At 48.3% G+C, this 14249-nt stretch overlaps 2 protein-coding genes across 4 annotated transcripts; one reads left to right on the forward strand and one right to left on the reverse strand.

Moving 5' to 3' along the window:
- The first annotated feature begins 431 nt into the window (after window positions 1-431).
- Window positions 432-6625, forward strand: mb21d2 (Mab-21 domain containing 2). The gene is made up of 2 exons (XM_011493424.3): window positions 432-1072; window positions 3042-6625. Exons 1-2 carry the CDS (start codon window positions 847-849, stop codon window positions 4304-4306), a joined length of 1491 nt encoding a protein of 496 aa, XP_011491726.2. The 5' UTR covers window positions 432-846; the 3' UTR covers window positions 4307-6625.
- Window positions 6626-6856: 231 nt separating this feature from the next.
- On the reverse strand, window positions 6857-14238 carry LOC105357952 (general transcription factor II-I repeat domain-containing protein 2-like). Of its 3 annotated transcripts, XR_002289029.2 has the most exons (3): window positions 14131-14238; window positions 13852-14020; window positions 6857-7289 (listed from the first exon to the last, which is right to left on the reverse strand). XR_002289029.2 is itself a non-coding variant. In XM_023961991.1 (2 exons), the coding sequence occupies exons 1-2, from the start codon at window positions 12288-12290 to the stop codon at window positions 7183-7185; spliced, it is 1311 nt and encodes a 436-aa protein (XP_023817759.1). In that variant the 5' UTR covers window positions 12291-12583; the 3' UTR covers window positions 6857-7182. The 3 variants fall into 3 exon arrangements, 1 of the variants encoding a protein (XP_023817759.1); XR_002874516.1 differs by lacking the exons at window positions 13852-14020; window positions 14131-14238 and adding an exon at window positions 7923-8386; XM_023961991.1 differs by lacking the exons at window positions 13852-14020; window positions 14131-14238 and adding an exon at window positions 11087-12583.
- Between the last annotated feature and the right edge of the window lie 11 nt (window positions 14239-14249).

The following is a 14249-nucleotide window of genomic DNA, read 5'->3' on the forward strand; positions in this document are numbered from 1 at the left end:
ACATGTTGCCATTGTGTTTTTAATGCAGTTTGTTTTGGTTCAGTACATGCATTTAATGTACGCGGTTCCTACATAAACTGAGATTATTGAAACGGTCCTGATAGATTAAATAATCTAATTTTCTGACCCCGTGCATGGATCTGATTTGGAATTTCAAAATAAGACTCAAGTGAAATCTGGTTGTAGCACGGTGTTACCATCTGTTGCCTACAGGTATGATGTCAACAAAGTCTTGAGACTATTCTAGGCAAATGACTCTGTGGAAACGATCAGTTTTTCTTTTACACATAACTCAACATAAGGCAATAACGCATTTATAACTCATTTCAATTGGGTTTTATTTTGAAATTCCACATCAGATCCGTCTGAAACATTTTTTGTGACATCACCAGGTGAGACACTATCAGTCAGAAGTGACATGCCTCGTAGCTTCACTTGTAGCAATAACGCATTTATACCTGGGGTTCGTGTGTGTATACACAACCATTGATTGACAGTTCTTACACTTTGCTTTTACTTTAAAAAGAAGTCCCTCTTGCTGTTACCGCAACGTACGGAAGAAAGCGGCACACCGTTTTTGAGACAGGGCTCACGTGACAGCCGTCCCACGAAAGAGGGCTGGCTGACACCGGTGCAGCGGTAACAACAACAGTAACAACCTGATCTTTTTTCTTTAAAATCTCCTTGTGAGGAGGGCTTTTGTTTTGAAGGCGCCAGGCAGCGGAAGTGGCGCAGCAGCTTCCGCCACTTGTGTCGATGTGGTTCGGCTCAGCTCGGCTTGGTCCAGAGCGGCGGCAGCTAGCGCGGTAACGGAGCCGGACGTTCGTGAGAGACCGTGACGGAAGCATGGCGGCCCCGGCTCTGTCGGCGGGCAGCCTCGGGAACAGCCCCACCGCGGCCGCCGGGAGGCTGCCGCACGGCGGCGGGCCCGACCTGGACTTCAGGTCGGGGGCCCGGATGGAGGACCTGAACCGGCTGATCCAGGAGTTCAGCAAGCACGACCAGCGGGAGTACGACGACCAGCGCGCCCTGGAGATCCACACGGCCAAGGACTTCATCTTCTCCATGCTGGGTGAGGGCGGGGCTTTGCCGCGGGAGGGGCCGGTAAACAGATGATGCCGCGACGCCGGGACCCCCGCTGCGGTCCGACACAGGCTTTTGTTTTGGAGGGGGGCAGGAGGAGCTGCTGCAGAGGGGTCAGGTTCTGTAAAGGTGCTGGTTCTGGAGACCCTGCGGGTGTTTCTGGACCTGTGAGGTGCTTTTGGTTCTGACTTTTTATTAGAAATGTTTCCTAAACTGATGAGGGTGAGGAGTTCTTTACACTTCTTCACCTGATGGTTAGGAGGAGGAGTCTGCTCGTCTTCCTCACCTGCTGCTCCTTTCTGAACCTCACTGGCGCCGCGGTTCCACCGCTAAAATGAGGACTTTGGGTCAGATTGTGATGAAAACGAGCAGGTGCTGCTGCAGACACCCGAGGGTTCTGACAGAACCGAGCCAGGAACCAGTGATGCTGCTGGGCGTCCTGCAGGAGGCGTGAGTGACGGAGCGGGTGGTTCTGCTCCTCCGGAACCGGGACGTCTGCCTGAGGATCAGTCAAGAGGTGGGATGCTGCGTCTGACCTTTGACCCCTCGTGTCAGTGCAGCGGGATGTGGATGACGCCTCATGTTAGATATGGAGACCACGCCCCCATGTGCTGCAGAGACCACGCCCCCATACGCTGCAGAGACCATGCCCTCATGGGTTTGATTTGAGGGGCAACAGGAGACCGGATGGGTCGGGCAGCGAGGTTTGTGGTTCCACTGCAGGAAAAATCAAAGAGAAACATTCTGCTGCCGAGCTGCAAGTTCCAGGTTCACACCGGGCATGTGTGGACGCGCTGAACGCTAAAGGACGCGCTGAATTCTTGAATGCGATTCAAGCGTGTGATCTTCATGGTGAATCTGCTCCAGGCTTTTTCTGTCTCAGCTCCATTCCGATTACAGAACGACTTGGTGTCGTAGAATTCCAGCCGGACACGAACCGCGTTTCTCTTCCATGATTGATTTTCAAACGTTTGGTACTTCAGTGACGCCATCCATACGTCACTACTAAGGCTGCATGATATTAATGATCAATATTGCCATGACGATGTAACTGGCAACACGTAATAGCAACTTAGGATCTGCGATTCCAGAAGAGAATGCAGGGCTGATGCTATATTGCTGGATCAAAATTAAACTTACAAGAAATGATCAAAGTTGAGCATAAATAAAGTGAAAACAGCACAATAACAAAAAGATATGATCGTGAAAAATGCCAGAGCCGGGTATCGAACCAGCGAGCTTCTGCACCAAGGAGTCCCCATTTATTTCAACGGAGGCAGAAATCCTGGAATTTCTGGAAAAGTTCAGGGATTTGAAGGAGCAAAAGTCACAGCTGGAAGAAGCTGAAGGAGCTGAACATTTGACTAGTTAAATGAATAAAACAGATGAAACATTGTGGGAGGAGCTAAGAGATAAAAAATGGATGAAGATACTAGAATAAAGAAAGAGAAACAGGAAAATAATGATTGAATACTTTATAGTATTCAACCATTTAGATTCCAAATGATCCTCGTCTACATAGGAGAAGATCTGACAGAAAACGGCTCCATCTGATTGGTCAAATGCATAAACGGATTTATTTAAAAAAGTTAAATACTTCAAGTAGCCATAGAATTGTTTTGGCGTTTAAGGCATTTAAGGGAACCTTTTCTTCCAGTTTTCTTTTACGATGTGGGTTTTGCACAGCTTAACATCACGATGACGATAAATTTGCTATTTCTGGCCTGAAAACGGACGTAGTGACACACTTTTGAACGTGGGGGCCCGAAGCGTGCACTTGTGTGTGTTTCTGTAGACTTTCATTGTGTTTGCTTGAACGGCGTTGCCGAGGTCGGTGTGAACGCCGCATTAGGAAGTCACGGTTTCTTCAAAGGTTCCTGTCCCGCGCTGTGTCGGAAACCCGAGTAAAACCGGAAGAACTCGTCCTCTGACCGGGTCTCTCCTCTGCTCTGTTTCAGGGATGGTCCAGAAGCTGGACCAGAAGCTGCCAGTGGCCAACGAGTACCTCCTCCTGTCGGGTGGTGTCCGCGAGGGTGTGGTGGACATGGACCTGGACGATCTGAACGTCTACGCCCGTGGCACAGACTACGACATGGACTTCACCCTGCTGGTTCCGGCGCTCAAACTCCACGACCGGAACCAGCCGGTGACCCTGGACATGAGGCACTCGGCTCTGGGTCACTCGTGGCTCAGCCTCCGCCTCTTTGACGAAGGAACCATCAACAAGTGGAAGGACTGCTGCACCATCGTGGACCACATCAACGGCACCACCAACTACTTCTTCTCTCCAACGCTGGTGGCAGACTGGTTCTACCAGTCCATCTCTCTGGTGCTCCTGGAGGTGCAGAAGAAGCCCCAGAGAGGGATGCCGAAGGTGGAGAAGGTGGAACGGAACGGAACCATCATCTCAGTGATCCTCGGCGTGGGCAGCAGCCGGATGCTGTACGACATCGTCCCCGTGGTGTCGTTCAAAGGCTGGCCGGCCGTGGCTCAGAGTTGGCTGATGGAGAACCACTTCTGGGACGGGAAGATCACAGAGGAGGAGGTCATCAGCGGCTTCTACCTGGTCCCCGCCTGCTCCTTCAAGGGCCGCAAGGAGAACGAGTGGCGCCTGTCGTTCGCTCGCAGCGAGGTGCAGCTGAAGAAATGCATCTCGTCCAGCCTTATGCAGGCGTACCAGGCCTGCAAGGCCATCATCATCAAGCTGCTGTCCCGGCCCAAAGCCGTCAGCCCCTACCACCTGCGCAGCATCATGCTGTGGGCCTGCGACCGCCTGCCCTCCAACTACCTGTCCCAGGACGACTTCTCCGCCCACTTCCTGCTGGGCCTGATCGACGACCTGCAGCACTGCCTGGTCAACAAGATGTGTCCCAACTACTTCATCCCGCAGTGCAACATGCTGGAGCACCTGTGTGACGAGACCGCCATGCTCCACGCCCGCAAACTCTCCTCGGTGCGCTCCGACCCGGCCGAGCACCTGCGCACCACCATCGAGCACGCCAAGGCCGCCAACAGGCTGACGGTGGAACTGCAGTGGCGGGGCAGCTCCACCAACCTGCCGTCTCCGCAGTCGGACGCGGGCGGAGAAAACCAACCCGACGACCGGCTGGCCAAGAAGCTCCAGCAGCTGGTCACCGAGAACCCCGGCAAGTCCATCTCGGTCTTCATCAACCCAGACGACGTCACGCGGCCGCACTTCCGCATCGACGACAAATTCTTCTGAGACTGAGCTCCTCCCTGTCCCCGCCCCCGATGCCCCGCCTCCTCTGGTTTTTGTACTTTTTTATGTTTCTGCCACAGAGTGAAGTGAGGTGATCGTGTAGTTCTCCACCGGTTTTTATTTTTGTATTCCTCCCTCCCTTCTCTCACTGTGTGCCCTGTCTTCTCACCTGCTGAAGGCCTTTCCCAACATCAGCAGGATGGTCTCAAAGAAACCGGGACAGAAACCCATCTCAGAACCCAGCTGCTGATGAACCCACCGGACCTGAAACCACCTCTGAGAACTTTCCTCTTCTGTGTTTCCTCCTGAAATCAAGAGTTGGTCAAAAGTTCTGCAGAACAATCAGATTAGTTCAGTTGATCCAAACCTGGAGCTCTGATCCAGCAGAGGAGCCAGAATCGGGCCGATGCCGGATCTTCAGGACCGGGAGTGGGCCGGAGTCTGCAGCAGTTTTGGGTCTGAAGGTGGATTTCTGTCTCTCTGAGGAATGTCTCCGGCCCGCCGGGCCTCGATGGTACTAACGTCTTAGAGCTAACTGTAAATAGAAGAACACGGACTGAGAGGCGGACAGACCAGAACGGACTGTCCGCCGTGATTTTGTCTAATTTTGCACAGAATGTACAAACACTACTGTTCCTCCTGATTGTGGACGTTCTGAAATGTCTTACTGTGGCGGACGGACGGGTCTGGACCCGAGGACGGTCGTGCGGGGAGAACCCGGCAGCCTCACTGCTGCTCTCTCCCAGAAATCCTTTCTACGCCGATGACCTCAGATTTACCTGTGTAGCAGGTGTGTGGACACCTCCCACCCCCCAGGAACCTGTAGAGCGCTTAGAGCGAAGTCTGATTGGAAAATGGAACCTCATGAAATGTTTCCAGCTCCTTCCGATTCGGAATCTCCGCTCTTAGAAGATCCGTTTGGGACGTCGGTGGGGTTGAAGTCCTGCTGTGATGTCACCGCCTCCTTGCTTGGAGAACCCTTCATGACATCACGGTTCTTTGGTTCCACAAACAGACGTGTCACCAAACACCTGAAAGCGAGTCTACATCCGGGCGGTCTGGTGGGATGTCCCGGATGACGCACCAGAACCGTGTGGTCCAAAGTGTGGCTCTGGTTTAGAGCCATGTTCTGGTTCAGTCCGGTTTGATTTTCCATCTTCCAATCGGTGGTTGGTAGGCGTGTCGAAGCAAATGAAGCGAAACAAACTGCTAACGGCGTGTTCCACTGTTTTCTGTGCCTCTCCCAGAGTGGATTTCCAAGGGCTAGATGAGGACAGGCCGTTTGGGCTCCCCCTCCTGAAGAGCGAGGCGGGGCTAGAGGAGGACCAGATGTTTAGGCTCCGCCTCCTGTATAGTGAGGCGGGGCTAAAGGAGGACCAGATGTTTGGGCTCCGCCTCCTAAAGAGCGAGGCGGGGCTAGAGGAGGACAGGCCGTTTGGGCTCCGCCTCCTGTAGAGCGAGGCGGGGCTATAGGAGGCGGAGCCCAACTGGCCGGTCCTCCACTAGCCCTTGGAAATCCACTATGACCCAGTTAGGTCAGGAGGATGTACTGAAAATACACACCGGGCAAACCGAACCGTGCTGAGGCAGCACCTTCAGTTTCAGAACTTAGAGAGGGGAGTTCTGGTCCGGCTGAACGAAGGTTCTGGTTGGCTGTGAAGAACATTCAGCTGTCAGCTGGGAGGGACAGAAGCTCAGGACCTGGTGGGACATCCTGTCCGTGTTTCTCACACCTGCTGCTCACAGATCTTCTCTCTCAGGTGAACCCGCCGCTGTGCGACCGTCCTCTGGTGCGCGGCGCCGTCCTCTGGCGCCGTCCACTCTGCACCTGGTCCTCTTCACGTCCTGACCAGTTCCTTCTTTTTTCTGACCCCACTTTCTGCTGCTTCTTCAAGTCTCCATGTTGTCCCTTCAGCTCCTTGAAGCCGCTCAGCCGGTGCCGCTCCACACGGGTTCTGGAGAACATCAGACCGAAGCTGGCGGTTCTGGAGCTGAACCGGACCCATTTTGTGTTGTGTGAAAGTCCAAACCAAAAAAGTCCTGCTGAAATCTCACTGGTGATGTAATGTTCTCCACGGATCCTCATCCTGAAGTGCAATTAGTGAGCAGCCACACTCATGCATGCACACGCCATGTAGCATCTGGCCCCGCCCACAGGTCTCTACACCCTCAAAGTGCCGCGCCCCCACTCGGTGAATGTGCCCCGTGTTCTCTGCTCACAACCTTCCGACTGTGACCTCTGGTTGACCTTTCAGCTGGCAGCTCCTCCGGCCGTTCACGGCGCCGTGTACAGCACAGCCCTCATAAAGTCTTCTGACCTGAGATGCTCCGCCTCTTCTTCATCCCCGTGACGCCGGGGAACATCCAGGTGTGGGGGGGGGGTGTTCTCCTGGATGTTCCCCGGCAGATTCCTGTCGGGTTTTCTTGAAAATAGGCAGCAGCGGTTCTGGAATCCAGAGGAAGTCCAGACCTGTAGGAACCTCAGGGAACGTTCCTGCAGACATTTCCACATTATTCTGACCAGAGTTTTCATTATTTCAACATCAGACGAGCTCTGACCAGAACCTTTATTATTATTCACATATTTAGAGTGAACCATATCGTCTGTTCTCGGGCATTCAGTTGATAAACCAACATTTGCGTCTGCTCCCGTTTTCCTTGTTTGGAAGGTAAAGTCAAAACTGTAAAGGTTCCACCAGAGAACCCTGTGGAACTCCAGTTTCACTTCTGAAGATGGTTGCGGTGTCGCCGCGGGGTGATGGCAGAAAAGGTCGGTGTGAGTTCTGTGTCTCGACTTTCAGCTCAAAGATGAAGAACCTCAGATTCTGGTGTCATCAAAGGGGCGTGGCCTCTTATATTGGGAAGAGTAAAGCCACCCATCACTGGAACCCGCTCTTCCTGCTGTGCTCTTCCTGCCCCGGCGGTGATCCATAAGCATGTGGCGCTGTTCCTGCAGGGGGCGCTAGAACCCCCTCAAAGGTTTGCTCTGTAGGAAAAAAGAATGGAAAACCTTTTAGAACCAAAGTTTGGGACGACGTTTCCACGGGATTTTCTGGTAAATATTTTTAAAGTTGGGAGAAAATGTTAATGTGGGCTAACTTATCGGAACCGAACCGAGCTAAACTGCTGAGACCATAAAGTTCTTTATAGGATTATTGAATCCAATATATTTGTTTAAGTGAAGAAATCTGTGATTCTGAGAGTTTAGCTCAAATATTTTCACTGTTTGCTGCAAAAACTAAGAAAATGATCAAAGTTTGATTCAAATTTCAGAAAATTTGGGGTTTTGCCAAAAATTTCTTTGGAATTTTGATGGTGGTCAATCTGTATCTGGTCCTGGACTGGTTCTAGCCTGGTTCTGGTCTGGTACCGGTCTGCTCTATGACTAGTCCAGGTCTGGTCCAGAGCAGGTTTCTTCTGATGGTTCTGGTTCTGTGAGTTCCCCTGAACTTGAGTCGGGTTTTCAGCACCGTGTGAAAACCGGACCCGATGAAGGTGAGTCCAGTGGAATAATTCCAAAGGAGAAGCAGCCCATCCAGGAGGTGGCGCTCTAACCCATCATCTATTGGGTTTCATGAGGAATCCAAACGTCAGGAAAAGTATTTTTCTCCTCACTCACTTCCCGTTTCCTCCTCCACTCCTGGCCTCCCCCTCACTGCTCCTCCCTTGGCTTCGCTCCTCGCCACGTTTCCTCATTCAAATGGTTAATGTCTGTGGTCGTCCCTCGTTTCCTCTGTCATCCATCGTTTTTCCACGCTGACGTCTCTTCTCCCAGCCTCCTGGGGTCCCTGCACCTGTTCTCCTCTTTGGTTCTCTTGTTTCCTGGCTTCCATCAAGTCTGTCGCCGTGCCAACAGGAAACAGATCGGCCGGCCGCAGCATATGCTGCAGCGCCGCCGGCTCATCGGAGACTCTGCAGGGCGCCAGTGAAGGTCCCATGGATCCCAGCCTTTCATCTAATTGGCTGAGAGTCGGTCATGTGACCAGAGAGACAAAGACTCTAAATCAGGGGTGTTAAACTCATTTTGGTTCGGGGGCCACATTCAACCCGTCTGATCTCAAGTGGGCCGGACCAGTAGCGTAAAGGTAAAATAACAGCTTTGTTTTTGTTTTTTTACTCGATTGGAAAACATGCCTCAACCAACATGGTAGCCTAATCATTTCTTATTACACGTTCATTCACAGAGGCCAATGGATCTTAAATAAAATTAAATTCACTTTAAAAAATATTGTTTTTTTCTATTTTATACAGACTGAATATTTTAAATCTGACACTGAAGCAATCCTGATAACAAATTCTAGAGGGGCTACAGAAAAAATGAAACATCTTCCTAAAATGTAAACGTCCAAACGGTGACAAAATTACACTAAATTAAACTTGCAAACATTTGTGAACATAAGAGTTTGGAGTTAACCTCCTTTCTCTCCTGAAACTTCACCAGACCGTCAATATCAGGATTCAAATCCTGTGCAGAAACACATTAACTGTCATTCAAGTGTGCAAAACACAATGACATGTCCATTATTATTATCATTCATTATTATAAGAACATTTTCCTGGTTTCTGCCTGAATTTTGTGGTAACACCTGCCTTCTTCCTGACCTTTGATGGAGCGCCATCAGTGACCAAAATTACCTCATGTGACCAGTTCCCTTCAACATCGTCCAGCACAGTAACGAGAGAGCTGACTATGTCATCAGTTGTTGTTGTGTCCATCAACTCCAGAAACTCCACTGTGACGTCTCTTCATCACCTCTAATAAATATGCACAGCTGTACATATCTGTGATGTTGGTGTTTTCATCAATAGTGACTGAAAATACAATAAATGTCTGTATTCCTTCATATGGCTGCCCATGTTTCCTCAGAGATGTTGGATCTGATCGTAATTCTTGACAGAATCGTGTTTAAGGTCGACTGCTTTTTGGGAACAAGACTTCTGCAGCCTTCAGCATTTTTCCATAAGTTCACCATCAGAAAATGGATTGGATGTTTGCTCCAACTTGTTTGCAATAATGTAGCTAGCTTTCACTGCTCCATCACTGACGTCACGGCTGCAGTAAATCCAGATGGTTGTTTATCGGTCCAGCTAATAGATGCTAAATATTTTTTTTCTTAACTGCAAATGGTGAAACTTTTCTTTGTGGAGAGTCTCATAGTGGTACTGAATGTTATATTCTTGGAGAACCTGTTGATGACATACCAAGCATGCAGGTTTGCATTCAGCTCCGTGAACAAATGAAACGCTTTCCATTTTCCTGGAAAGCTCAGGACTTCACTTCAACCTTTTTTTCTTTTTGATAACATTTTGGTCATTAGTGTCACTACTGATCATCCTTCAGTGGTGAGGCTCACAGGGAACCAAACTACTGCCTACCCAGACACAGAGCTGTTAGGTTTCGCTTTTGGCACATGCAGAGTTATGTTGTTTCACCTGTTAAGCTTTTCCTTTGCTCCCCCTAGTGGCGGAATTGCGCTTTTCGGTTATTTCTTTGAAAAATCATAACTTGGAATGGACTAGAACAGGGGTCACCAACCTTTTTGAAACTGAGAGCTACTTCACGGTTACTGAATCATACGAAGGGCTACCAGTTTGATACGCTCTTCTGAAATAACAAATTTGCTCAGTTTGCCTTTAGTTATACATTATTTATAATGATTAGTAATACTCACCTATGTAAAAACACTGATCATGTTAATGATTTCTAACAATGATTATCAAAAATGACAACAAGGTGGGAAACAGATATCAATATTCAACACTTTATCTCTATTAATCACAGTATTTGTTACATTTTCAGATGATCACTTACATCACTACATTTTAGCAAAAAATATCCCATTTGCACAAGCCACTGACATGCCCTGTTAACAAATCATGAACTATGTTGCAACATGTTTCAAAAAGTTAACAATTATGTAATGTTAAACAAAATCAACTTACATATTTTTAAATATGTAATACATTTTTTATTTCACATTTTGAACTAATGGCCAAGTCTGTGTTATGTTTAACAAAATTATAACTTTTAAATGTCATGAACACACTTTTAAATTGAACACAATTCTTCAATATTTTAATTCAACTTTGCCATGGCACTACCATGTTGTCACTGACTACATCTGGTATCCGTCCTTGGTTAGTGGGAAGACTGGCATTGCATGCTGTTCACCAGTGTGTTGTAATCTGGTGTGTAACTTGACACTGCAACTGTGAGTGAGTCTCTCAGATGTGCATCAGTGAGGCGTGTTCTGTGTTTGTTTTTGATGAAGTTCATGTCAGAAAATGCTGATTCACAGAGATAGGTTGAGCCAAACAGGCTGGCAACCTTCATGGCTGCTGTGCATACTCCACTGTACTTCTCTGTGTCAACAAGGCGCCAAAAGTTTGGTGCAGCCTGGTAGGCTTTGAGATGGAGATCATTTTGCAATGTTATAATTTCAATCTCCACCTGTCCAGCATCCAAGTTGAACGTTGCACTTAACTGCTCAGCAAAGCATGTTGTGTCCCCATTCATGAAAGGGTTGGAAATGAAGAACACACATGGTTCAAGCTGATGAAGGTCACAAAACCTATTCTCAAACTCTTGCCCAAGTCTGTTTATTACTTCAATGTACTTTTCTGCCACTTTTTCAAATGTCTCAGATGCAGAAGCATTGTCTTTCAGCACTGACTGCACAGAGGGAAAGTGCAGAACTTTTTTTCTCTGTAAATCTGCAGAGAATGCATTCATTTTGGCTTTAAATGCATTTAAAGCACTTATCATATCGACAACAGTCTTACCTTTGCCTTGCAGCTGGCAGTTCAGGAGGTTTAGTTTCCCAGTAATGTCCACCAAAAATGCAAGGTCAAGTGTCCACTCTGTGTCCTCTAGCAGTGAGACATCTTCGCCTTTGGACTGCATGAACTCTTTGATTTCACGCAAAAGAGACAAAAAACGATGCAAAACTCGTCCTCTGCTGAGCCATCTGATTTCTGTGTGTAGCAGTAGGTCCCCATATTCTGCTGACATCTCCTCTAATAGTACCTTGAAAATCCTGTGCTGCTTTGCTTTGGAGCGGATGTTGTTTATGATTTTCACAACGGGAGTCATCACGTGCCCAAAGCCGATCACTTTCGCACACAACGCCTGCTGGTGAATGATGCAATGGTAATGCAGAAATTTGGGGAAGTCTGGGTCACGTTTACAGTGAGCGATGAAACCTGTCTGTCGGCCGACCATAGCAGGAGCCCCGTCTGTTGTCACCGCTACCAGCTTTTCCAATGGCACCTTTTTCTGCACGAAAAACTCCTTCACCGTGTTATAAATGTCAACTCCTCTCGTAGTTGTCTTTAAGGGCAGTAGTGTCAGGAGTTCTTCTTTTGTGGAGAAATCATTAAACACCATCCGGATAAAAACCAATAACTGCGCTGTACTGCTGCTGTCCACGGACTCATCGCACTGGAGGCTAAACCACTTGCACTTCGCCAGATCCTGCTCCAACTGATCGACCAAGTTACTGGACATAGCTGATACTCGTCTTGCCATCGTAGATGCCCCCAGTTGGACGTCGGAAAGAGTGGAGATTAGGTCGCTTCCATTTTTCTCGTCTTTAAATACAGTGTTAGCAATTAATAACATCGCTTCTTTGACAACTTCTCCATCTGTAAATGCCTTTTTTTTCTTGATCAGAAAATGTGTAGCTCTAAACGAGGCTTCGGATGCTTTTTGTGAGTTTTTGGCCGGCCTCGTAAAAAAAGACTGTTGCTTACCCAGAGCGGTCTTTAGCTCACGGGCTTTTTCTGCCCGTAGGGCGCTTGCAGGTGGATATTTATCATGGTAGCTTTTGTGACACGTATTGAAATGTCTCTCCACATTGTGCCGTTTTGCTGTCGCCACGGTCGTCCCGCAAATCAGACACACGCAGGTTTCTTTTACAGTCGTAAAAAAGAACTCCTCTTCCCATTCACTGTGAAAGAGATACGTTTTCTTTCTTTTTTCTGCCATGTTTTTGGGGTACGAAAGTGCATACAGCGCCCGCTAGCTTACTCTCCACATCCCACAAGCTCTACTTTACTGCCCATAGGTAAATATTGTGCGCGTTAACCTTAAAGTATTTTTAAGATAGTATTTTTTAAATCTATATACATACAAGTGTGATTAAAAAAATAATAGCAACAGAACAAAATTAATTTTTAGACGCAGCTCTCTATGAGATGTGCTATTTTTGGAACAGGCCCGCGGGCGACTCATGTGGTCCTTGCGGGCGACCGGGTGCCCGCGGGCACCGTGTTGGTGACACCTGGACTAGAAACTTGCTTTCTTTTTTAAACATCATTATGATTTTTACTCTTCATGTGTGGGCCGGACTAAACGGACCGTATGTTTGACACCCCTGCTCTAAATGGAGTGAAGGAGTTTGAAGCCAAACCCTCCGGTCTGCTGCAGAGTCCAGCTTAGTTCAGACTGTTACCAATGAGTTGCATAGACTAAAGTCGCTACGCTAGCTTGGTGCGTGCGCAAAGTTGGACGCCATATTGGAAAGGTAGGCTCAGTGCTGTGCTAAAACAACCTAAACAGAGCTGGAAAACAAGGATGTGAAAGGAAAACATTCTGGGAAGATCTGAGAGTGTTTCCTGTCAGAACAGCGAGCGTTAAGGCGGATCTAGTAGTCAAAGGTGGCAGTAGACTATTTCCACGTTTCTTTGTTTTCTGGAGGATGAGCCGCTGAATGGCGTGCTTTACACCAAACGTTGCCGGGACCTCGCCGCACCGGGGGCGTGGACTGAAGTGCTCAGGACGCCCTCTTTCCTGCCAGCGGGGCCCTCCAGACTGCTGTGACTGTTGACCAGGTTGCCCTGTTCTCAGTCCGCTCTAACCAGGCGGAGACTGGCTTACGTACGACGGGCGCTAGCGGTCTGCGGCGATGTCGGCTACCTGCCCACCTGTTTATAAGCACCGACCGAGCATCTTGTACGAAAACATTCATTCCGTGACCTTGGGGCTTTAATTATGCCAGAACTCCTAAAACACGTGTCAAACTCAATGTCATTGTATGTGGCCTGCAAGAGCATAAAGGTTTTTAATTGAAAATAAAAAATAAACATTGGTGTGTATTTATTCATAACTATACATTAGGACTTAAACACTGTCCATATAACCTAACCTGACGGTATCAAATGTAAAAGGATTTATGCTAAAGTAACAAACAGATGTTTTCTATGCAGCTGGAATTGTCACTTTAAAAAGTTATAATAAATAAATAAACTAGTAATTTAACTTTAAGGAGTAGTTACATTTATTTTTCATTACATTTAGTTACATGTATAAGTTACATCTGGCCCTTTGAGGACGGACACTATGCTGATGTGGCCCCCAGTGAAAATGGTTGGACCCCCCTGACCTAAAGGGACATCGTCACGCGGGCCGCCTGCTGGCTACTGGGCGGAGTCACTTCAAGCAGCAGTTTGTGGTTTCACAAACAAAGATGAAAGCTTGTTCTTCCCTAGAGGCCACGCCTCCATTTTAGTGCAGTCTGACCACGAAAAAAAAATCATAACATTCTTACCAATTCAGCGTCACAAATAGATTCAGAGTGAGAGAGGGGTGGAGCAAGTACCCCCCTCTCTGCAGTGAAAATGGACTGTTCCGTGGGGCGGGTTTTTCGCAGAAAGCCCTCTAGCGGTGAGATGCTGAAATGTTTTTGATCCGTTTGATCTTTTCAACACGTTAGAAGCCTGAAACAGAGTTTTAAATGTTAAAAACCAAAAACAACTTTATTCATATGAACAATCAACGTATTTCTAGAATTTGCGGCTCCGCGGAAACAGACGTCATCAAATCTCACCCTCCCGGTTGCGGGTGCGATTCCTGCCTGGCGTGGAGGGAGGAGGCTTCCCCCCTCCTCTCACCATCCACGCTCCTCGGTGGTGACGTCACTTCTGGCTCGGGCTGCAGCAACACGGC

Source organism: Oryzias latipes, chromosome 13, assembly GCF_002234675.1.
Source record: "Oryzias latipes chromosome 13, ASM223467v1".
In the NCBI taxonomy this organism is placed as follows: domain Eukaryota; kingdom Metazoa; phylum Chordata; class Actinopteri; order Beloniformes; family Adrianichthyidae; genus Oryzias; species Oryzias latipes.